The 25,717-nt window shown below is 39.9% G+C and overlaps 1 protein-coding gene across 3 annotated transcripts in view; it reads left to right on the plus strand.

Annotated features, from left to right (window-relative positions):
- Positions 1–25,492, plus strand: part of large2 (LARGE xylosyl- and glucuronyltransferase 2) — a 112,477-nt gene extending 86,985 nt beyond the window's left edge. For all 3 annotated transcript variants that reach the window (XM_036584893.1, XM_036584892.1, XM_036584891.1), the window contains 13 exons: positions 1,392–1,681; positions 4,108–4,190; positions 4,785–4,908; positions 10,849–11,020; positions 11,106–11,210; positions 11,927–12,039; positions 14,225–14,350; positions 15,951–16,106; positions 17,641–17,804; positions 19,571–19,849; positions 20,162–20,308; positions 20,742–20,937; positions 21,492–25,492. In XM_036584893.1, the coding sequence (XP_036440786.1) occupies positions 1,392–1,681; positions 4,108–4,190; positions 4,785–4,908; positions 10,849–11,020; positions 11,106–11,210; positions 11,927–12,039; positions 14,225–14,350; positions 15,951–16,106; positions 17,641–17,804; positions 19,571–19,849; positions 20,162–20,308; positions 20,742–20,937; positions 21,492–21,689 (2,153 nt within the window). In that variant the 3' untranslated portion in view covers positions 21,690–25,492. The remainder of the gene's footprint in view (positions 1–1,391; positions 1,682–4,107; positions 4,191–4,784; positions 4,909–10,848; positions 11,021–11,105; positions 11,211–11,926; positions 12,040–14,224; positions 14,351–15,950; positions 16,107–17,640; positions 17,805–19,570; positions 19,850–20,161; positions 20,309–20,741; positions 20,938–21,491) is intronic.
- Positions 25,493–25,717: the final 225 nt, after the last annotated feature.

Here is a 25,717-nt window from a genome sequence, read left to right on the forward strand (position 1 = left end):
CACCGCGAAACAGAAGGATAAGCAGTTTAGATGATGGATGGATAGGTAACCGATGGCTGCCGCTTTACATCGGTTATTCATTTGTTTTGTTTTGTTTTATATTGTTTGTGTGTATGTTTTGATGTTTTCCTGCTGGCTGAAGAGTTTGCCATCATTCCACCGAGATAGCAGCCGAGAGTGACTTTCCAACCGAGGCTAAGGCTTCTTGGTCTGGCTGTTTGGGTAGCGCTGCATCACAGCTGTGTTGCGGCCTGGACGCTGTATTGCAGCTACGAGGCTGCCTGGACCGTGGACATGATCGACGCTACATCGCAGCTATGTGGCTGCTTGGGCCGACTGCTTGGATGGCACTGAACTGCAGCTGTGTGGCTGCCTGGACCAGTAGTGTTTGGCTGCATGAGTAGTGCTATGCTGCGGCTAGGAGGCCTCTTGGGCTGGCTAAGCAATGCTACATCGCAGCTACGTGGCTGCCTGGACTGGTGTTGTTTGGCTGCAGGAAAATGCTCCCCCTTTGTGGCTAAGGACATTTTCAGCCTTCAAGCCTTCCTAGGCTGGCTGCCTGTGTGACCAACTGTAGTTGTGGAGTGAGACTTTTCCTCTAAGGACTCTTTTCAGGCTAGCAAAGTGACTGTAGTGGTCATTGTAATCCCCCTTCGCTAGGTGTTGGAACTGTGGAGTTGTGTGTGTATGTGAGTGTGTGTGTGTGTTTCTGTGTTGTTTTATTTGTTGTTGTTTATGTATTTTGTTGTTTTCTGATCTCTTTGTAAAGCATCATTAGGATTTGAGATACATTTAACTTCCCAGTGCTAAAGAAAAGAGATCAAACTCAGCTAAACAGGCCATGTTTTGGTTCAGAAACAGAGCCATAAGCTTTACATTTTGCTCATAAATATTTATAAGGCAGCTGTTTTTGAACTGTTTCTACTGACTAGTTTCTAGGTTTACAAATGGCATCAGCTGTTTATGAATTTCATCAACATTACTGGCTGTGTCTTAGGGATACTGACAGCATTTTGAATGATGTCTGTTGTGATTGGTTATATATATATATATATATATATATATATATATATATATATATATATGAAGTAAAGCACTACAAAGGTTTCTCTTGTACTTCCCAGTTGGTACAGATTTGATGCATTTTAGAGGGTAACTTAGACATAAAGTAATGAGTAGTGTGACTACTTTACCCATGAGGTAATGAGAAAAGTAATCCTATTACAGTTTGAGCGAATGAAATAGAAATTTGTAATAGATTATTCTTTTTTAGTAATTACCTCAACACTGTGGTGACACACAGCCACCCTGGCTTATTGCTTTATAATAATTCCAGCCTTCTGAAGGTTCATTATCCCTCTCTGAAGTCTTACTCTGCATGTTTGTTTCAGACGGGCGCTCCCTGCTCCTCTCGCCGTGCGTGGTGGAGTCCACTGAGGCTCGTCTGCTGGAGCGGGACGTCCTGGAGTCGCGGGTCCGAGAGGTGGAGGAGGAGAACCGGCAGATTCGCCTCCAACTCAGCCAATCACAGAACCTAGCGGCTCAGCCTGCCGAGGGTAACTATGGCAACCAGCAGTGGGTGGCGTCGGCAGACACGGGTCCGGAGGATGTGGAGAATACTGCAGAGGAGCGAGCCAATCACAGCGAGTGTGCACGGTCACCCACTGCGGAAAAGTGTGAGGTACGATGATCAGCTCTAAACCTAGACATAGGCCTAATTAATTACATAGAGAGGCATAAAGAGAGATACTTATGATCAATGAAGCACTGAGGCATCATGGGAAAGGTAGGCTTCAGAGTAAAAGAGAGGCATAAAGGGAAATGTCAGCCTTTTCAGTGATGTGAAGAGGCCAGAGAATGTGTAGTGAGAAGAACTGCCACTCAATAATGTCTTCTGGGCTTTTCAGACACTAGAGGGAGCTCCTGAGCGAGTCTAAAATGAATGGGCTCCTATGGAGCAAAATTGCATTGTGTACATGCTTGATTTTTTATATAGAAAAAACACTTTTCTGAACACAGGACAGCCTAAAATACTTCAACACTGCTGTTATATTGTGAGTTATTGAACTTGAGTTATAGGATTTTCTAACAGCGTCTCACAAACAGCTTCACTCATCCAATGAGTTGCTCAGCTCGCAAACCAGTCAGCACTCAGTAGCACTAACGCTAAGCAATCAGTGCTCAGTAGCACTAATGCCAACCAATAAGCACTTAGTAGCAGTAATGCCAACCAATCAGCACTCAGTAGCACTAATGCTAACCAATCAGCACTCAGTAGCAGTAAGGCCAACCTATCAGCACTCAATAGCAGTAATGCTGACGAATCAGCGCTCAATAGCACTAATGCTGACCAGTCAGCACTCAGTAGCAGTAATGCCAACCAATCAGCACTCAGTAAAAGTAATTCCAACCAGTCAGCACCCAGTAGCAGTAATGTTAACCAATCAGCGCTCAATAGCACTAATGCCAACCAATCAGCAGTCAGTAGCAGTAATGAATACATCCTGCTGCCTAAAACCTGTTTTCTGTAGGAAAACGGTGATGTACTGATAGGTTTTCTAAGATTTTTTAAAATGGAATACATCCTTCTACTTTACAAAATTTAAAAGTTAGTCATGAACAAATGGTTAAAAACATATCGTTTTTAGCTATCTAGCTCCATTTAGCAACATTCATTGGGAACTTGCTTAAATATGAAGTATGATTTTAAATATTTCATCATGGAAGAAACTCATGGAAGAATTTACATCACAAGGAAGTTGCACTCTAAAATGTTGAGAAAGCTGTGAATGCAAATGGTAAACCTGGGCAGGTTCCCTGTTTCCTGATATCACATGAACACAGCTACCCTAGCTGGCATTGCTCTGGGGGCAGTCGTGGGCTGGAGGTTAGGAAATCAGCCTTGCGACCAGAAGGTCGCCGGCTCAATCCCCTGAGCCAACAGTATGTGACTGAAGTGCCCTTGAGCAAGGCACCTAACCCCCAACTGAGTACCGTGGATAGGGCTGCCCACCGCTCCAGGCAAGTGTGCTCACTGCCCCCTAGTGTATGTTCATTCACCACACTGTTTTATATATATATATATATATATATATATATATATATATATAAAGGTACTGTACAGCTACATTTTTTGTTCATCAAGGTACAAACAATGTAAATGTTCCCTCAGAGGAACAACAGTGGTTTTAAGGTCTGATTGGAGACGAGACGGGGTGTGTGGAGTCAGTACAACTTAAAAATATAATTTCAGCTTCATTATGGTTCATTTATGTTCCCTGACTAAAGGTACTGAGAAGTACCCTTGAGGGTGCCACCCCAGTGACAAGAAGGGCTCTGCCCCAGTGACGGTTTAGTACCTTTATTTCTGAGAGTGTAGTGTGTATGTGGTGTTTCACTGCACGGATGGGTTAAAATGTGGAGGTGAAACGTCCCCGTTGTGGGACTAATAAGGGAACTTAACCCCTTAACCCCTATTCCAGTGTATGTAGGTAAGTTTGATGTGATATTGGGCAGTTAGATTTCTCAACATGACAATTTTCTGATTTCACAGGTTTACAAAAATTGTCCAAATTCACTATAAAGCAGTGGGAGAGGTATCATGGAAGTATAGGCCTCAACAGTTAAGTAGCATGGCTTAATAGGCCATTACCTATGGAACACTGAGGCATCATGGGAGATGTAGGACGTAATATAGAGAGATAAAAAAGGCAGATAGCCATTACCAGTGGAATGCTGAGGTATCATGGGAGACGTGGTCCCCAAGAGTCACATAAAATGGCATCAAGGGAGATTATCAGTGGAATGCTGAGGCATTATGGGAGAAGGAAGCGTCAGTATTTATACAGAAAGGTACTGTGGGGGATTAAGAGATTCATAATGGGATATCAGGGATACCAGGAAAATCTAAGAAGCTTATGTTTTTCAAATTTTCATGATTTTAGTCAGTTATGCAGTAGATAGAAAGCTAAAATAAGCCAGAAATGAAATACATACAGAAAATACATAAACACAGAGCCCACATAAAATCATGCATGACTGCAAAATTAATTAGATGTATATATTTTATGCAAATGTTAAGTGCTCTCTCTTTCTTTGTGCACACAGCTGATTCATGTTGCATGTGTGTGTGCGGGTCACAACGCCAGCCGAGACGTGGTCACCCTGGTCAAATCCATCCTGTTTCACAGGTGAGGATGTGGTAGGAGAAATAGGGGCGAAATGCCCCCCTTGAAGAACACACTGCAAAAATGACATCTAAGCAAGTTAAAACATCTTAAATCTGGCCAATATATCTAATATTTCTCACTATGAAAATGTTGTAAGAATATTATGAAATTATTTAAGCTACTTCTTTATTTTCACATGTTTTAAGTCATTTTATCTAGTGAAAGTGTCTTAATCGATTGGCAGATCATTGAACTTACTTCAAAAAAAGAATGCAGATAATTTTATTTATTTCAAGATTTAATATTTGAAACAAGTAAAATTCTGTTCCAATGGAAAAAGACACTTTTATTAGATAGAGACATGACTTACCCCACTGTTGGGGCAAGAAGGCCCCTAACTGAGGAAAGAAGCTTCTTTCCCCCCAAGCTGCCTTACCATGTTAAACTCAATGAGAAACATTCTGCAGTCAAGCTCATTCTGACATCACAGCCTAATGCCCAGATATTTGTACACAGATGTGCACAGTATTTAATATTCCTTGCATGTTAGGCTGGATTTATTGTCTAACAGCCATTCTTTCATCACTGATCCTCTGCTCATCTTTCTGATTCCAGGAGAAACCCACTGCATTTTCACTTCATCACCGACACGGTGGCCAATCAGATCCTCAGCACTTTGTTCCAGTCGTGGATGGTGCCCTCGGTGCAGGTCAGCTTTTACGACGCTGACGAACTGAAGGTAAAACATACGCGCCTCCTCTGCCAAAGCATAGAGCTCCACAGTTATTAGCTCTCTGTTGTTTTGCTATGTTTTTGAAATGTAGTTATATAATTGATAATTCATTTTTACCTGATCATTTTCTAACCTCTCTTTATCTCTTAGAATTAAACAGACTGTTTTTGTCACTGCATCTTCAATACTGATTTATGTAAATGAGCTCTGTTCTGCTTACATGATCTCTGTTCTGGGAGTTTGCATGTTCTCCCCGTGTCTGCGTGGGTTTCCTCCGGGTACTCCGGTTTCCTCCCACAGTCCAAAGCCATGCAGTCAGGCTGATTGGACATGCTAAATTGCCCCTAGGTGTGAATGTGTTTGTCTGTATGTCTGCCCTGCGATGGACTGGCGACCTGTCCAGGGTGTATCCTGCCTTCTGCCCAATGACAGCTGGGATAGGCTCCAGCACCCCACCGCGACCCAGAAGGATAAGCGGTTTAGATGATGGATGGATGGATCTCTGTTCTGGTTGACTATGCTGGATTGTTCTTCGTTAAGAAAGCAGTCCGGACTGAAACACTCCTTATAACTTCTGTGTGAATGGGCGGGGCTAAATAATATCACAAATAATATCTGGTTAGTGGTGGTCCTCTGGTCCCTTTCCACTGATGGATGGGGTGGGGGGGGGTGTTGATAAACCTCTATGGTAGGTGTTTTTGATAAAATGGTCAGTGAGTCAGTGAGTGTAGGTACAGGGTAGAAGGAGGGGGGTGGCGCCTCCAAGAGGCCCGGATGTTATTTTAAACGTAAATCTGAAAATGTTAATTAATAGAAAAACTGAATGCTTTCTAGAAATTGAATTTCAGATGTTTAATTGTACATCAATACCTGTAAAATTCAGGTTCAGATTTTATATTGCTCTCTTAAAATTTCAGTTTAGAGTTCAAATTCAGATCGTATGATAAATTCAAAATAATAGCGTTCAAGTTCAGATTTTTGCATCTAAATTCAAATTTCTAATGGCATCGACTTGTTTGTGCAACCCGAGTTAAGACCTGGATGCGGTTTGAGAGACGTTTTGGGGATGTATTTATGGAAACAGTTTGGGTGACTATTGACTTCCAGTGGTTGTAGCACCGTTAGCCTAGCAGCTCCAGTTCTAAACCAAAGAAGCAAACAGTTGACAACAGTTATATCTTGGCTGACTGACCACATTTAGGGTAAAAAGAAATTGTGATAATCGTTTTTCTGTGATAACAGCTTTCCAAACCTACACTCTTAAAAAAGATGGTTCTTCAAGGGGTCTTTAGTAAAGAAAATGGTTCTATAAAGAACCATAAACACTGAAAGAACCATTTGCATGATTTAAAGATTTCTTCAGATTGATGGAGAATGTGCTGTAGATGGTTCTATGTAGAACCTTTTTGAAAAGGGTTTTGCTTTTGTTACAATTTTGACATTGTAAGAATAGAAGAACCCTTTTGGGTCCTTCATAGAACCCTTTTCAAAAAGGTTCTATATAGGGCCATCTACAGCACATTCTCCTGATACAAAGAACACTTTAATCAAAGAATCATTTAATCATGCAAAGGATTCTTTGAGAGTTCATGGTTTCATATAGAACCACTTTCTTTACTAAAGAACCCTTACAGAACCATTTTGTAGTATGTTATTACATTAAGTCTAAATACAGGCTGTGTAAAAAGAACTTATTTAACGTTTTTTTCATTTTGTTGTAACTAGAGCTGGGCGATATGGCCAAAAATGTTATCACGATAAACAAAATTCATATTGTTCGATATCGATACATACCGCGATAAATGTCTTAAGGATAAAAGTTTGAAGGCCGGTTTTTGCTCCTGGTTGATTAATTGCTGTTTTAAACTATCCTTTATGGTCGGAACACGACAAACACTCACCAAACAGTGGAACATTTCACAGATCTGTCATGGGAGAGTGGGAGAAAGTGTCTGGTGAGCTGAGAAAGTGGAAGAGCACGGCCACAGTTTTTGTAATGGTCATAATTTCATAATAGTCACAAAGAAAGAAAACAGATTTTTTATTATTTTTAGCTGGTGACGAGTGCTAGACTATCTGGTTACAAATGACATCACAGTATTCAGACACCAGCTAGCGATGACTAGATTTCTCTATACTATCGTAGTAGTTTAAGTGGTGAACCGCAAAATATCAACACCAGACAAACTGAGTCCTCTTTTTAGGTACGTTTAAACTGAAAGCGGTGCTTTTGTGTCGTGTTTGATCCACAGTATCATCAATTCTCCGTGCTATGTGAGTGACAGAGCTGCTTCAAGTTACCCAGCTGCTAAAAACAGCTAGCCTGGAAAGCTAACCTAGCGCTCTCCCGCTCTCCAATGCCTCACAGCTTCCTCAGTTTACTTTCGTTTAAATCAGGGCTGTAATTTACATGAACCCACTTCATTCTTTCACTTTCGTTGCTTGGGAATGCACTAATACTAAAATATGACTGAGTGCTGTAACAGCGCTGTAGTTGTGAGGATTGTGATTTAACGCTGCTAAAGCTGGTTAGGATGTTAGTAAAGAGGTGAGCTCGCTGTAGGACAGTATAGTTACACCACTGACCTCAGTCACAGGAGAACAGATCGCCGGTCGCTCCACTCAAACAGGGAATGTAACTATAACTCAGTTTCAGCCGTTGCTAAAGACTCATCTTACTCGTGGCCCCCTCCCTCTCTAATCATGTTGAAAAACTCGGAAGTGCGCCCTCTCCTGGTGACAGCGGAGTAGTGTCACTTTCCTTGCAGTAGAAAACGCCACCAAGGCTTTCGCTGAACGTGGAAGTGTGAGAATGGTCTATTATATCGAACATTTATCGAACATGTCGTATCGCTCTATCAAGAAAAAGTTATATCGCGATAATTATCGTTATCGTTTTATCGCCCAGCGCTAGTTGTAACCAGTCTGGGAACATTATCTTGAGGCTGGAACACAAGACTAGAACCTCAGAAACACTGGTTCTTCTCAGAGCTAACCAGCTCACTTTTTATTCTGTTTAAAAACACCAGCACTCGACCCTGAGCCAAGCACAATGCACTACAACAGAGACCCTTAAAGAGGGGTCACGACCTGCTTTTGCCAGGAAAAGGCTACAGGTTGCTCTACCAGCCCTTTAAACCAGGAGAGTAAATACAATAAATGTGTCTGAGAGAAGACGCCCTCTTTACAGAGGAGTCACGTGGTGCTCATAGATTCTGATGGAGCTGTACAGCTGCTGAGAGACGCTGCCGCTATAGGTGAAGGCAGCGTCTGTTCCAGCATCCTAAAGAGACCTTTTCTCACAGGGGAACAGTGGGAAGCCTCGTTACACAGAGCAGAAAACAGAATTATTCATTTTTTTCATACATTTAAAGTGACGGTGCGGCTCTTTGTTCTTTTCTCTAAGATTTGACATGTGAGTTCTACTGCAGTGCTATTCAGTTATTCAGCACGCGTTTGTGTGGTATGAGCATGGCTCATTTATGTATGTATGTATGTATGTATGTTCATGGTAGCACCTCTGTGGTGACATTCAAATCTTATATTGTTATATATACATAAATGTGCTCATACAAAATGGGTCGTTCTACAGAAACGTCCACTTGTTTGTCTATCCATAGGAGTCACTGGTGTCACTTGCCGTCATTGGTGTTACACATTAGAAAGGTAACACCAGAGACATTTTTAATGCATTTTAAGCATTTTACAAAATGGCTGCTACAGAGCATCAAACCACGTTGTCAATCATGAAATATCCTCTAAAATATGTCATTTAATTCATTTGTGTCCATCCAGTTTCTATAGATTGACTCAAATACATACAAATCAAATACAACGTTCTCTCTGTATGAATATTAATTGCTCTCTGTGTTTCTCACTCTCTTTATTTCTCTCTCTCTCTTGCACTCTCACTCTTTTGAGTCTTTCACTGTCTTTCTTTTTTGTACCTCTCTCACTCAGTCACACTTTATTGCTCTCACCCACTCTCTCTTTCTCTCTCTTTCACAGTCTGTTTTCACTCTATAGGTCATTTATACTCTTATACTCTAAATATGTATGTAGAGAGATTAAAGACATACATGCATGCACAGTATTGTTTTTGTGATGTCATGGAAACCAGTGCATTTACATATATCTGCTTATTCAGCCTTCTGCAGTTTAGCCCTGCTCATGCACACCGACGTTATAAGGAGTGTTTCAGCCTGGACTGCTTTTTGAATGAGACTCAACACAGGGCAGCCAATCAGAACTGAGCTCATTTACTTACAACCTTATGCAAACCCCTGCTTAAATTACATGTTTTGTTGATTTTCTAAGTGAAAATAAGTTCATCCTCTACAGAGAATTACACATTTAAATATGGCATTTTCGTATAAATTCTAGGGCACAGTTTGTATTTATTTTCTGATTTTAACATATTGGGAGAAAAAAAATAATAAAACATGTGCTGTAACATTTGCATGGGGCACATTTTATGTTTTATTTTTTTCCAGTATGTTAAATTCAGCAAATAAACTGTAGTTGTGTATTAAAATGTGCAGAAGTGTGTTCTCTGTAGAGGATGTGTTCACCTATTTTTACTTAAAATATAAAAAAAACAGACCAGAGGCGCTCAAACTTTTGCATACGACTGGCTGTATGTCAGACTTGAAGAAAAAACAAAACAGAAACAACAAACAAAAACAAAAACAGCCTATTTAATTCTAAGGGATAAGGAGAAATGAGTAAAAATGAGTTATTTGTTTTGGGTGCATTAAAATTGCGGCTCAAACGAGTCCTATGGTGTGAGATAGTCAATGATGTAACTGACCAAGTGATTCAGGCAACAGCTAGCAGAGAGAAAAAGCAAAGTGCTGTGCATACACAACGATGGAGCAGCTGTTTGTGGAACACTGGCAACCATACAAACGCCTTTATAACTTGTGTTTTTGTGTAGTAACCAGAAGTTTTTTGTCATGTATTGCCATATAAGTTCATTGTGTTAGGAAACATGTCAAACTAAGTGGTATTTATTTTAAAATTTCCTTTTGGTGAAGCATTCTTTGAAAAAGTGGCTGATGTGTTGTAGATTGTCATCGTTTGAACCAGGGAGTCACTACCCAATATATAGGGGTCTTGCCATGCCCTGCTATAATTGAGGGGGGTAAGGGCAGTATGTGAGCTACACAGTTTCACTACTGTATTCACTACACACACTACATTTCCCAAAATGCCCCAGCACCTGTTGTGAATCAGCTGTGTCCACAATGTGTCCACTCACTGTCCACTCTACTAGACACTCCTACCTTGTTGGTCCACCTTGTAGATGTAAAGTCAGAGACGATAGCTCATCTGCTGCTGCACAGTTTGTGTCGGTCATCCTATACATCTTCATCTATGGTCACAGGACGCTGCCCACAGGACGCTGTTGGCTGGATGTTTTTGGTTGGTGGACTATTCTCAGTCCAGCAGTGACACTGAGGTGTTTAAAACCTCCAGCAGCACTGCTGTGTCTGATCCACTCGTACCAGCACAACACACACTAACACGCCACCACCACGTCAGTGTTACTGCAGTGCTGAGAATGATTCACCACCCAAATATTACCTACACTGTGGTGGTCCATGGGGGTCCTGACCACTGAAGAACAGGGTAAAAGGGGGCTAACAAAGTATGCAGAGAAACAGATGGACTACAGTCTGTAACTGTAGAACTACAAAGTGCACCTATATAGTAAGTGGAGCTGATAAAATGGACAAAGAGTGGAGATACATGGAGTTGGGCTTAATGAAGTGGCTTGTCAGTGTATTATTACTGCAACTACCTTTGGTTTCTATTCTAAATATGTTTTGAGTCAACAGGTTCTCAATTCTTTTGTCAGTACATGGCAATGTGTGAAAATTTCTGTTCATGACTGGATGTACAATACAGCTCTCTCTCTCTCTCTCTCTCTCTCTCCTCATTCAGTCGGAGGTGTCATGGATACCCAATAAACACTATTCAGGAATTTATGGCCTGATGAAGCTCACCCTGACCAAAGCTCTGCCCTCTGACCTCTCCAAGGTCATTGTGTTAGATACAGACATTACCTTCGCCACCGACATCGCAGAGCTGTGGGCCATCTTCAAGAAGTTCACAGGTAATTACCCTGATGGCCGTTCTTTTCTTCTGAACCCAAAGTGTCGTTCAGAGGAAACGGATGAACAGTGTTGTGTTTATTCCAGAGAAACAGGTGATTGGGCTGGTGGAGAACCAGAGCGACTGGTACCTGGGAAATCTCTGGAAGAACCACAAACCCTGGCCTGCTCTGGGACGCGGCTTCAACACAGGTAAGAGCAAGAAAATGTGTGGAAGTTTAACCATACCTACCAAACCCAATATATCCACATCAGCGGTGACACGTTTAGTGTCCAGTCAACCTAATTAAATTAAAAACTGATTCAAATTTACGTTGGTCAGTCAAAGGGACGAGCATGTGGAATTGGAGCACGTGCTACTGTGTTTCCTATCACTGTATAAAAGAGGCTGCATGCTGCCTTTAATGCTGGATGCCGTGTGGTAGTTTCTGAGTGAGCATGCACAGTATTGATTAATTTCATAAGGATAACAAAGTAAAAAAAGAAAATCCTCAGATTTTCAGCTTTGTTAGATTGTTTTTTATGAGTTGAAATATTAATATTAATATTAAAATGCAGCAGCAGCTTCAAGAAATCATGTTAGTAGTGGTGAATAGTAGATTACACAGCACAAACCTCTTTATAAGAAATATATTGTTGCTGTCTAAAAAAATTCTCCATTTTTGTGGATTTTTATTTTTCTACATCTTTTGAACCTGCCAGCTGTTCTTTACATTGTGTGATGAATGGACTTTAACTAACATTAAAACACAAGAACGTTTTGCCCTCTCCTGTTAAATTACTCTTTATATACATATTTGTCTGTGGATAGTGACAATATATTCATTCAGTTGTACCCAAACTTGTGACCGTTACTGTAAGGATATGGCCTGTGTTGAGCCTGTATGAAGTTCCTTTGTGGGCTGTAGGGGTGATCCTGCTGTATCTGGAGAGGCTGCGCAGGATCGGCTGGGAGCAGATGTGGAGGCTGACGGCTGAGAGGGAGCTAATGAGCATGCTCTCCACCTCCCTCGCTGACCAGGTCAGTGAGCCATTACCCAGCTGTTACCAGCATCAACATCATTAACTTCATTTACATGCACACAATAGCCTGACTATGCTTAGATAACCTAAAACTGGACCGAACCAAGATGTTTATAAGAGCTGTATAAAAGACTAATCCATTTACAGTTCCATTCACATGCGCGATTGCATATTAAAACCTATTTCAAATAGTCTGGCCAATAATAGCCTGGACCACATTTCAGTCAAGCTTAGACTCAGTCAGGGGTCGGCAACCTAAATGTTATAAAGAGCCATTTTGTCCTTTTAACAAAAATCAAACCACCTTGGGAGCCACAACATTTTATGTCCATTTTATTGAAGTAACGTTTTACCATGTTGCCTGTAAATATGTCTCAGTATGTACTAATGTCCTAGTATAGGCTAAAAATATAATGTAAACCAAAACGCAGACTTACTTTGCTCTGCTTTAAGCTTTAGCTCAGCTATAGCCACTTTTCTCACATCTCCAGCAGGAAACTTTTCCTCAAAAGTGGAATAGTTTCTTGTAAAATGTCTCTTAATGTTCGACTTTTTATGAGGCTGAAGTCGCTTCTCATTCACCAGCTTCTTGTTCAAATTTTCCCATTCCACCTTAAATGGTGCCTGATGCACCAGAATGGAACTGCTGCACCGTTTAAGGTGGAATGACAAAATTTGAATGAGAAGCTGACTTCATCTTCTCGACTTTTTAATAGTTTCTCGTTGCAGATTAAACGTATCAGGAAAGCAGCCATAGTGCTTATAAACACAAATAAGTCCATTTGTCTCCAAATTATCGATGTTCATCTTAAATCTTTCTCTTTGCCTTCTCGTTAGCTACTAGCTAGGCGAGATTTTTGTCTGTGTTGCTATGGTGACCAGCAGTCTGCGCTCCAACCTTCAGGGTTAAAGGGTGAATTAGCAGTTCTACATTAACTCCAGAGTTTAAGACCATTTACTGTTAAACTGTGTTGAACGATCAGCAGAGCTTTATTTTACTGTGAAGGAGGATTATTTTATTATTACCTACAAATCTAATTCTGCTGTGGAGCCACAACAGAGCAGTAAAAGAGCCACATCTTGCTGACCCCTGGACTAAGACCATGACGCTTTCAACCAAGCTGTTTCCATGATCATAGCTTTGTTAGACTACCAGAGTTAATCAGACTAAAATACAGCCGTTAGTGTGCACGTAAATTGAGTTAATGTGACCTTTGAGTTAAATGTTCCTGAAACACTAGTGTTGAAAGTCTTACACAGTACTGTCTGAAAGTCCAAGACCACCGTTCACTTATTTAATTTCCAGTCAAAATGGCCATTAAGTATTAAGTTATTGATTATATAGGAGATATTTATGAAGAGATTAGCTATAAGATAATCCGCTTGCATAAAGAAGGAGAAAGTCAAAAGAAAATAAGTGAAAAAACAGAAGTTCCCAAAACTGGAGTTCAAAAATGTTTAAAAGCTACAGAGAAAATGGGCCTCCTAACAACCACCTGGAAGACCTGGTAGACACCAAAACTGCCCCCATCAGATAAACAGCACTTAAAGCTTTCATCTTAGAGAGAGAGGAGAAAATCAAGCTGCTTCAGATCTGAAATAAAACTGTGGAAAAGTGTGGCTGCAGATTTAAAAACTGAAAGAGTCTCCTGAAAAGAATGGAAGCTGTAATAAAGGTAAAGAGTGACACACTAAATACAGAAAATTTTGATATTATTTTTAGCTGTTGAGACCTTTGTATAATGTTCTGTCCAACGTCTATTTGATGCTTTTTTCTGATGTTGAAAAATTAATAACTTGTTCTTACTGGGTGTTTTGACTGGAACTTCTGCACCATATACTTTGAAATGAAATATTTCACACAATGTAAAGGGAACCTGATGCTTTTATTTATCGACGCTTAAATATTGTAGTTTTTTTTTATTTTTATTAACCCCTTAAATGGCCAGGTACCACCGGCAGGCCAAAAGTTTTATTACACACTTCTATAACCTAAGAATAGCTCAGCCAGTTTGCAGTGGAGTCCCTTTAGTTACTGAATAATAAGCCTTAGTGTGTAACAGGCCTGGGATTACGGGGTTAATCTATCTATACACTGTGTACTGCGTCCTTGACGTCTTGAAAAGTGCATTTGAATAAAATGTATTTGTGTTAGTAAAGCGTGTTTTGCTCTCTGTGTGCAGGATATATTCAATGCTTTCATCAAACAGAACCCCGTGCTGGTTCACCAGCTGCCCTGCTTCTGGAACGTTCAACTATCAGACCACACTCGCTCTGAACAGTGCTACACTGAAGTGTCTGACCTTAAGGTAACGATATAAAGTTGATGATATGAATTGACTGTGACGTATTATGTTTGATTGTGCAACATTAAAATACCAGTCTAGAGCCACTGCAGCAGAAAGGCTAATTTTGTTGCATCTAGAGACACTGATCTAAAACCAGACAAATATCAGCAGAAAATGTTGGGTGTGATTTGGGAGAGAAAAAGAACAGATGTGATCCAGTTCTGTAACAAATGTGTCCTGAAACAGCACTCAGCTCTCACTGTGTGATGTGATGTTTTTAGCTTTCTTTTAGATGATCATCCTAAAGGAATATTTTGACAAAAAAATCAAATTTACACAATTTTCCATTCCAAATGCAGTCAGCCCAAATATATTTGATGTCCAAAAAAGCTAAAAGACTAACATTGTTAACAAACACCAGAAGTCAATAGTCACCCAAATCTTGTAAATACATCCTCAAAACGTCTCCCAACCCACTCAGACCACATACAGATCTTCATTAGGGCTTGTTGATGTGGTTTGGCTTACAGTATGACTTACTGCGAACTATAAAAACAAACAAAACGTCAAAGCGTAGCTGAGCGCTGAGGGCAGCCACTTTAGACAACAGCAGTGCTGACTTCCGCCTCTCTGTTGTGTGCACAAGTGTCACACAGGCATAAGGATGCTAGACTACATTAGAGATTTCATTGTTTCTATCATTAAACACGGGCTTTATTTAAAAAAATCAGTACTAAACAGAAATCGCAAAGGTAGAGTGGGCAGAATTCAGCACAATACCTAGAACCCCATTTCCAAAAAAGTTGGGACGCTGTGCAAAATGTAAATAAAAACAAAATGCATTGCTGTGCAAATCATTTAAACCCTATATTTCATTGAAAATAGTGCAAAGACAACATATCAAATGTTGAAACTGAGAAATGTTATTGTTTTTGAAAAATATATGCCCATTTTGAATTTGATGCCAACAACACGTTCCAAAAAAGTTGGTTTATTTGTTTTGGAATCACTGCATTCTATTTTTATTTACATTCTGCACAGCATCCCAACCTTTTTGGAAATGGGGTTGTATTGTCTGATTTAGCTGCCTGTGACGGTGAAGTTTAGTTCATTTAACAAGTCTGCACAACCATAATGAAGACCTGGATGCAGTTTGAACAGGTTGAGAGAAGAATTTTGTGGATGTATTTACACAAACGATTTGGGCGACTATTGATTTCTAGTGTTTGTTAGTAACATTAGCCTCATAACTCCAGTTTAAATCTAAAGAAGCAAAATTTGGATACCAAACATGTCTTGGCTGATCAACTACATCTGGGGTAAGTGGAGAATTGTGTAAAAAAGTGGTAACAGCAACAGATTTTTGAAAAATAACTGCATCTTTGTTAAAAATGTACAGTATGAACATTTAATATGCACTTTTTTAACAAACTAATAGATAATATTGGGGTGGTTGTGCCGCTGTTTTGTCTATACTTTGTCTATGCCTGATTGAGAGGTTACAGTAAATATTAATTTTATTAATATTAAATAAACAAAAACGCCACTCATATTCGCTCCTGGCTAAAATTAACTAAAATGTCTTTTTTCTGATTTTGATTTTGGTTGCTCTCTTTTACAGGTTATTCACTGGAACTCCCCTAAAAAGCTGAGGGTAAAAAACAAGCATGTGGAATTTTTCCGGAATCTTTACTTGACTTTCCTGGAGTATGATGGGAATCTTCTCCGGCGGGAGCTTTTCGGGTGTCCAAGTCAGGCCAGCTCTGAGAGCACAAAGGTGAAACCCACCAATGCAGTTTAACGATCGAATATTCAATAATTTAGGCCAGCCCCAGTGTTTGTTTTTTATGTCTATTAAGTATCTATAAGCTTTTTTTAAGCCCCAAATATTGTAGCCTAAATTACATGAAATTTTAGAACATTATATAAGCTATATTCATGCATGCAAGAAGACAAAATAGACTCAACGCTGATAATAAACGAAGATGGACAGAAGGGCTTGTATTTTGGCAGATGTAAGACTGTCTAGCATAGCTGGTGTTGACTGGAACCTTGATTAAAATGGAAGTGTATCTGTTTCTTCAGACAGATGAATAAAGAGGTTTAAGTATTGTTGTTTTTAAGGATGATTTTGAGTACTTGTCTTGAAGGGTATCCCCCCCCTCTTCATTAGCTCAAAAGCAGTGGATCAATCAAAACATGTTTGGTGCCTGAAGTTTGCTTCTTTAGTTTTGCATTGGAGCTACGAGGCTAATGTCGCTAACTGCAGGCCTAAATCATCACACACCTGCCTCGAACTGTGTGGGGTTGTTCAGTAATCTTTAACAGACTTGCTTATCTGGTTTCTGACTCTGCATGAAATACTGTTATCTACATGAACGAAAGCGCAGACAGAATTCAGACTTCAAGCCGGCAGCTAAGGCTGCTGTTAGCTATGCCATGTACATTTGGGATAAGAAGAAAACACATTTCAGACTTTCAACTGACTTGGACGTTAGACTATAATCTGTTTGTTTGAGTGACTCTAACCTTAATTATGTTTATTGTATTAAAATAAATTGAAGGTTCAATTTAGTCAGTACAATCATAACACTGCCAAAACTGTACCAAATATTTCTGATGTGACAATTTTAGCTCATTTTGAGCACAACTCAAAAAAGCTAACAGTGCATGACACAGCTTTGAACACCATGCTCACCATGTGGTCATGAGGGACAGGGATGCAGTCTCACTTCCTGCTCTAAAATGCAGGGGTGTGGCTAAAATAAGGCTCCGCCTATGAACTAAAACTCTGTGTTTTGATAGTAAAAACCTCGTACAGCTTTACACAAAAATGTAAGTATTATTTTCACAAGTGTAAATTTAGGGGTTAGGGTTTGGGACAGACACCTCCTAATAGAAATACCCTATAAATGATTATTACTATCTCTGTTAATGTCCAGGGTTTAAATCGATCATAACATAATCCTTGTAAGTATCTAAAGTCTGAATATTTAATCTTTTATTGTAGGACCACAGTTTGAAACACATATAAGCCTTTCACTGATATAAACCTACATAATGATTTATAGAGGCTTATTCAAGGAAGCATTAGTTGTCATAAAGGCTGTCAATTTTGATGTCTTTTCACTTTAGAAAGTGTAATGACAACTGATGATTGTTGTAAGAAGCCTTTATAAATGTCTATAACGGTTTATGTCAGTTGTCATGAAAGGCTTATGTAGGTGTCGGGTAGCCTTAGGAACACTGCCCTTCAGTAAAGCGTTACCATAAATTGATTTTTAAAACTTGGTCGACTTTCTGTTTTCCAGCTTCAGAATGCATTAGAGGAGCTGGACGAGGATGACCAGTGCTATGATTTCCGGCGGGAGCGGATCATGGTGCACCGTGTCCATTTGTATTTCCTGCAGTATGAGTACACGTCCACTGAGGACGACACAGACATCACGCTGGTGGCCCAGCTGTCCATGGATAGGTGAGCAAGACCACACTGACTGACCACAGTTCTTCAAGTCTCAGACGGACACGCAAGCGTCAGTGTGGTTTGATTAAAGTGCAGCCTCATGAGGCCCACTTAAAAAGCTGATCTATAGTGTTATTGATTGGATTTCAAGGCTTTAAAAGTTTGTATTTCCTGGCTTAGATTAGAGAGTCACTGATCCTGCTCTCTATAGCTGTAATGGTCGCTTTTTAGCTTACATAAAATGGATAGAATGATAAAAATCTAGTTATTCAGTGAGAAACACAACTCTGAAGCCCTCACTGTATCATATTTTGTCACATCAGACCTGTCAGATATATTGCATTTTGCAAAGAAATAGAATTTTCTTCACATTATTCATCTTAAAGGAGAATTCTTTCAAAATTGTAAGATTTCCTTACAGTGGTGGTGATAGGAACCAGGGGTCACCATGTCTACAACCTAAATATTGCCATTTTATTTACAATCCAAAACCACCGGTGAACCTACACGTGTCTTCTGAGCTTTATATGTAATGTTGGTGATGGTAAAATAGTTATAAATCTGAAAAAAATGAAGTTTTCTTTGGGGACTGTTTGCCTCATGACAGCCTACATGAAACTCTTCAGCATGAATGAATTTTAAAAATATGTTTTAGGCCAAAAGCATCTCAAAACTATCACAAAACAGTGAGTGTGTTTACATGCACTCAATAATCTGACCATAATCGGATTTCTGCAGTTATCTGATTATTCAAATGGTCATGTAAACAGCACACTCTGATTTCTTAGATCGGAGTAAGTTCTAGAAATCCGACTAAGAAATCCAATAAAGAGAGCTGGGTTTTAGCTCAGTGATCAGATTTCTCAGCGCATGTAAACTCTTACTCTGATTTCTTTCGGATTTCTCAGTCTGCGCATGTGTAAAAACAGACCGCGGTACTGGAAATAAGCAAACAGCGTCGCTGCGAGACACAGCAAAACTGTTTTGGAGCGACGCTGAAACCAAATACATGCTTGACTAAATGAAGGATTTAATTTTCTTCATTTTCTAGATGATACATGTTAATATTTTTAGCTAAAGTGGCACAATGTTTTTTTTAAAAAAGCCACAGAATGAATTTTATATTTATTTGAGTTTTACATCACGTTTACGTCACGTTTTCTTCTGTGAGTTTATTGGCTGGTTGCAAAGCAGAAATCCAATTACTGCCTGACTCATGTAGACCTGGAGTGCTCAAGTTCATGTAAATGCATTGATCAAATTGCTGACAAAATCTGATTTTCTGCAGTTATCACTCGTGTCTCAGACATCAGGCAATGAATTCATAAGCATTTAATTTAATAACTTTCTACTAGTGTGTTTTTAGGGGCATTGAAATCTTAACGATTTAATTATGCACATTTTTTTAAATGAGTGGAATTCTCCTTCCACCGAAACATGTTTTCTTGTAATGTGATCAGTGTGATCAGTTCCTAAATGGTTTGGGGGTCCGTATGTACAGCTCTTGGGATAATCTTTGACTGGTATAGAACAGTAGTTCTCAAACTGGTCCTCAGGGACACCTCAGGCAGTCCAGATTTCTGCTCCAACCTGACTTGCAACACATAGGGATAGAGCAAAAATGTGGACCACCAAGGGGGTCCCTGGGGACTGGTTTGAGAAACACTGTTTAAACTTACGAGGGTTTGCATTGTATCCCATGAGCATTACGTTTCTCACAAAGAGAGATGTTGGTGTTTATTGTGTTCTGGACTGAAGCTGTTGGTGTTTCTCTGCAGGCTCCAGATGCTGGAGGCCATCTGTAAACACTGGGAGGGACCCATCAGCCTGGCTCTCTATATGTCTGATGCTGAAGCCCAGCAATTTCTGCGCTATGCCCAGGCCTCAGAGGTCCTCAAAAACCGCAAGAACGTGGGCTACCACATCGTCTACAAAGAAGGCCAGTTCTACCCCGTTAATCTGGTCCGCAACGTGGCCCTCCGTAATGCCAAAACACCTTACGTCTTTCTGACCGACATAGACTTCCTCCCTATGTATGGGCTCTATGATTACCTCAGGTAAGATATGCTTAGATCGAAGCTGAGTTGAGCTTCTGTATCCAAATAGACAATATTTACTGAATGTTACATTCAGAATATCACACTTCAAAATAGAACACAATACATCACATACATACACTTATATTTCAAGGATGAAGGAATAATAAATAAGATGCATAAACAGGGTTAGTTAAAGCCTTATTGCAGTTTCGAATGTTTTAAATACACAAAATAAAACTTAAAAAAAAATGATCTGTCACCATATTTTCATTGCAAAATAATTAAACTGAGATTTCAAATTCCTCAACTATCCCGTCCATTTGTTTGCAGAAAATCCATCGTCCAGTTGGACATGGCTAACACCAAAAAGGCTCTGGTGGTGCCAGCCTTCGAAACCCTGAGATACCGTCTCTCTTTTCCCAAATCCAAAGCTGAATTGCTGTCCATGCTGGACATGGGGACTCTCTACACCTTCAGGTACGGTCACATAAAGTCAGTTTCAATTTACCACAGCATAAAAAATCAAACTCATTGATTTTTCACTATAAATGATGTCTTAATGCTTGTATAATCAGTAATTCTGCCATGAAAAAGGTGATACGTTGAATTTACTGTGCTGTTGAGGTTTCTTGCAGAGTAGGCTGTTTTCTACAAGAACAGAAACGCCAGTTTGATGTAACCACTAAAGTGTGAGGTTTAAGCAAGTTAATTTCACATTTCTATTACATGTTAATTAAAATTGTATTTACATTAGATGTTAACTTTATTGCCTCAAATTTGTCAGAGTTACTGATTAATTTATTCGATTGTTCCATTTTTGCTAAGATCATCAGGTGAGCTAAGACTCCTGGAGTTGTTATCAACTTTGCTCCCTAATGTCCTTAATGTTGGGCTATTTTCTGACTGGCAGGTACCATGTTTGGACCAAGGGTCATGCACCAACCAATTATGCCAAATGGAGGACGGCCACTACACCCTATAAAGTGGAATGGGAGGCAGATTTCGAGCCCTATGTGGTGGTCAGACGGGACTGTCCCGAATATGACCAGAGATTTGTTGGCTTTGGCTGGAACAAAGTCTCCCATATCATGGAGCTTGATGCACAGGTAAGATGTCTAAGTTTAAATGAATACTCCAGTGTTTATGAATAAAGACGTCCGTCCCACCGCTGTCTTTTAAAGATCAGAGCATAAACTTCGTCTCCTCTGCAGACCAGTTTCTGCTCCCACCATGTTGAATGTTATACACTTTCGCTATGGCGCGACGCACATGATCAGAACGTACTTAAACGTTCCGATTGGGAATGTAATCAGATACAGGTGTTTACACAGTTATTATTCTATTTAACGGATTATTTACAAGATTACCCACCTCTGTCAATTGGATAGAAATTGTATTCCGAATGGCCTAAATCAGACTAGTCTATTCCGATTAAGGTGTATATACGGACATACTTATTCCGATTGAGCTATTAGTCGGATTATTGACGGATTATCAGGCTGCATGTAAACGTGGCTACTGACCATATTGAGCTAATGTGGTAGATTAGGTTGAAAATCACTGCAATAACCCTTTAAAACTCAAGTGCATGTCCAGTTCTAGAGTTAGCATTAGCCTCCTAATCCTAATCAATGATTTCTTACTCTTTGTTCTCTGACAGGAGTATGACCTGATTGTGTTGCCGAACGCCTTCATGATCCACATGCCCCACGCACCTAGTTTTGACATTTCAAAGTTTCGCTCCAGTCCCAGTTACCGGTACTGCTTGACGACACTAAAAGATGAGTTCCACCAAGATCTTTCTCGAAAGTATGGTTCTGCTGCTCTGAAGTACCTCACCGCTCAGAGGAACATTTAATCTCAGCCCTTCATGTTCATCTGGACACTTTAATGTTAACAGGAGTTAACATGTTTGAGTTTCTGGAGGCCTTTTGGCCACGTGCTGCTCTGCGACAGGTGTCCAAGATGTCTGAGGCTACTAAACTGCTCTTTCACTAACATCTGTATCTGTACCAAATCTGCTAAGTGCAGATCAGAAGACTGGAGCTTTAAACCTTGTTTCTGAACACAGTTGTTACAAGCAAGACACAAAACAGTGACGTCAGCACTATCCCAATGTCAAAAGACTGGAGTGTAACACAAAGGATGGCTAATACTTGACCAAACATTTCAACTGCTGCTTAGCAGGCCCTAAATGAAGCCTACTGTGTGTGTGATGTTGGAGGTCTGGACACTTGCTTAAAAGCATCAAGACAAAGATTCTGATCAAGGCTCTTTTTTTTTGACAATCAGGGCTTTTTCTCCACATGGTGTTCGGTAGCTTTTGCTCCTGGAAGCAGGTGGGTTGAGTGAGCCTGGAAACAGGTGGGTTGAGTGAGCCTGGAAGCAAGTGGGTTGAGTGAGCTGTGCTGAAGAAATGAGCTTCTTCTGTTGTACCAGAGGCTGAAGAGGTCAAGACGACTAGAGGAACAAATTGAAGCCTTATCATTTCCTCAAATATTTAAGATATTTATGATTTTTTCTTTCCTTTTTAAAGAATATGGTAAATTAATTATGGACATGTATGTCTTGATTATGAGACTGACCTGAAAAACAAAGCAAAATCACATTATTTTTTAATTTCTATAAACGGAGTACCTTAGGTGACCGAGAGAGAGAATGCTTGACAGAGACGCGTACCTTGTCATGTGGGGACGCTACAGAAAACCATGTAGAGCATATTTTCTGTTAGGCATGATGGGTTGTCTGGTTGCTGCATTTATGACTGTCACTTGACAAAGTTGCCACATATTATGGCATGCTTATTCCATAACCGGCATCATAGTGTTTAGATATCTCATATCTCAGCAGCTTTCATCTCAAACTCACTCTGACCACTCAACTGTACATTTCAAGAAATGTTTGTTTATTTGAAAAAGAAGAATATCTACTATGATGATCATTACAATTAGAGATTCTTATTAGGGACCATCAAAGGGACACCCGTTTTGCTCTCTTTTGGAAGTAAATGTTGATTTTAGACTGTGTTATTCACTATTGGTCAATGCTGATAAATTACTGTACCTGTCAATCTATATTGCAACCACTATTCACTAAGAAAGGATCTATAAGTATATCAAAAAAGTCTACAACACTGTACGCAAATCTACAAATACTGTGCAAACTCCACCAAAATGGTATAAATTGACGTATCCATGCCACGCCCACAAATGCTTTCTTTTGTAGCTACTGTTGCTACATTGCTAGCTTCATAGAACATTGACAAACATCCCTTTCAATCTAATATTTTAGTTTGGAATTCAGATTTGCTATATGAGAATGAGTTTCTGGTTTAAAGTGCCCTGGTGTGTTGTAGCTAATCCAAATTAGAGATGTTGGAAAGCAACAACAAGGAATTTGCCACCAAGCTAATGCTAGCTCTATTACAAGACCAATAAACTACACCCAATATATTCTTACAGTAACTACGATTACATGCACACCAATGGTTAGATATTAGTCTAACTGAGGCTGCTAGTCTAAATAAGCTATGATGATGTAAACAGATGTGTTTGACTGTCATGGGTTTAGTCCTCCTAGGCTTAGCCTGATAAAACATGCTCCAGGCTGATATATTGGCCCGCACTGTTTGAGATAGATTAGATCGCTCCACCGATCCACCAAGACAGGCAAAATGTTAGTATTTGTAGAGGAAGAAAGAGACATCACTCTGTTTTCCACTTAGCGCAGACGTAGTTGATCAGCTAAGGCATGTTTGGTGTCCATTTCTTTAGTTTAGCACTGCAGCTATGAGGCTAATGTTGCTAACAAACACTAGAAGTCAGTAGCCACCCAAAACTTTCCTCTAAGTACATTTCCAAAACTTCCCTCAACCTACTCAAACCATATCCAGGTCTTCATTAAGGACATTCAGACTTGTCAACGTGGTTTGGGACGCAGTATATCTAGCTGTAGCTATAAAAATAAACAAAACTTTATTGTATAGGTAGCAGCCACTTTAGATAACATGTGTTGGTTCTATTTACATGCATATCATCACTAGACCAGCATTGACCAGAACAGTTGGGGGATATTTCACAAAGCAAGATTTCTCAGCCAGATAATTGAAGCCCAAAGATGAGGACTGTCCAATAGGAATGTCCCTCTGCTCTTTTCCTATTGGACACGTTTGACTTTGGGCTTACGTTATCTGGCTAACTAAGAAATCCTGCTTTGTGAAATACCCACCTGGTCACCAGACAAAACAGCATGTTGTGTTTTAGATGCTGATATGCTGGATAAACAGAATAAGATTGAATCATTCATAAAGAGAAACAACACAAAGCAGGAACATAACATAGCATTGATGAGCCTGTGACATGCAACTATCCCCCTGTTGCCTGAAACAGCTAACTGCTGTATTCAGCTACACAGTGATGTTTTGTTTATATTGTAGCTCACACTGTGTCCTCAAGCACATCAACAAGTCTGTGCGACCTAAATGAAGACGATGGGGTCTGAGTGAGTTAAGAGAAGTTTTGGGGATGTTTTTATGAAAATGATTTGGGTGACTATTGACTTCTCTAGAGTTTGTTAGCAACATTAGCCTGGTAGCTCTAGTGCTCAACTAAAGAAGCACAATTTGGACCCCTGACCTATCTTGGCTGATCCACAACATCTGGGGAAAGTGGAAAACTGTGTAAATTAGATTTTTTTTTTTATTCCTTTAAACATTTAGTCAAAAGTGGACATTACATATAAAAATGGAAAAATTACCTTAAAATGGCAGGAAACTCATATGTGGATAAACGTATGTGCTTCATGGTAGAGGCGGCACTTCGGCCCAGTTTTATTGTGTGCATGTTAGCACAGATACTGTCATTTCCCACACATACAAAAACATCGTTTGAGGCTCCTGAGTGGTGCAACCATCTAAGTGTTGGCCCTATTATCAGGAGATCACAAGATCCCTAGTGATGCTACAACCCCCTATTTTCCCCCATCTCTCAGTGTGATGCTAGTCAGTGCAGTCTGTTAGCTGATGTAACAGAACTGGCGGTTGGCACTTTCCTCCAAGTGTGTTTAGCTGTCTAATGGCGTTGCGTTGCAGTGCCACTTCACAGATCTCAGAGGAAGCCTTTGCTAGCTTATGCCCTCCTAGCACTGGTGGTATCGTGTTACTGTGGGTAACTAGTGGGTGGACGAAATTGCGGAGAAAATTGGGAAAATGTTCCTAAAAATAAAAAAAAACACAATTTAAAGTAAATAATGCACAATTTAGACTTGTTTCAGACTTCAGAGTTGTGTGCTTTAATTTAGCATTTTTGCTAGCACTCTGCAAACCTTGTCCAAGCTAGCAACCGAGCACATCTGTGAAGCATAGATACGTCAATTTTAGCTTGGTTTGCAGTGGAGTAAATTTGGAGCTCAATGTGAGATATTTCACTGGATCATTTAATTTCATCCGTCTTGCATCGTTCACATCCCTCCACTGCGTAGACTGCATAAATCTGCAGTACATGCCTGTGCCTTTGCTGTATTGTGAACTGGATATTGATTGTACTACTGTACACGTCAGCGGGGCCTGCAAGAGGTACTCTATTTATTATTGTTGACTTAAATCAATCATATTTTTCTATGTAGGGGACAAAAGTGCTTTAAATAAATTTACCCTTTTTCTAAGACTGTCTGGCTGAAGTCTTTGTGTTCTCCTTTTTTATTTGTCCAAATGTCTGTGTGGGGGATCGCCTTGGCTCAATTTCTGTCAAAATAACTAAAATGAGGTTTGATGTGCCAGAACCAGAGCTGCTTCAGAAGAGGAGAGTCTGAATTTGAAGATAAGCTCAAAGGAAGAAAGAGACCCGAAGAAATGGATATAGAACGACAGTCGAGCTTATTTTCTCACGG

The sequence above is a fragment of the Colossoma macropomum genome, unplaced genomic scaffold, assembly GCF_904425465.1.
Source record: "Colossoma macropomum unplaced genomic scaffold, Colossoma_macropomum, whole genome shotgun sequence".
NCBI classification, from domain to species: Eukaryota; Metazoa; Chordata; class Actinopteri; order Characiformes; family Serrasalmidae; genus Colossoma; species Colossoma macropomum.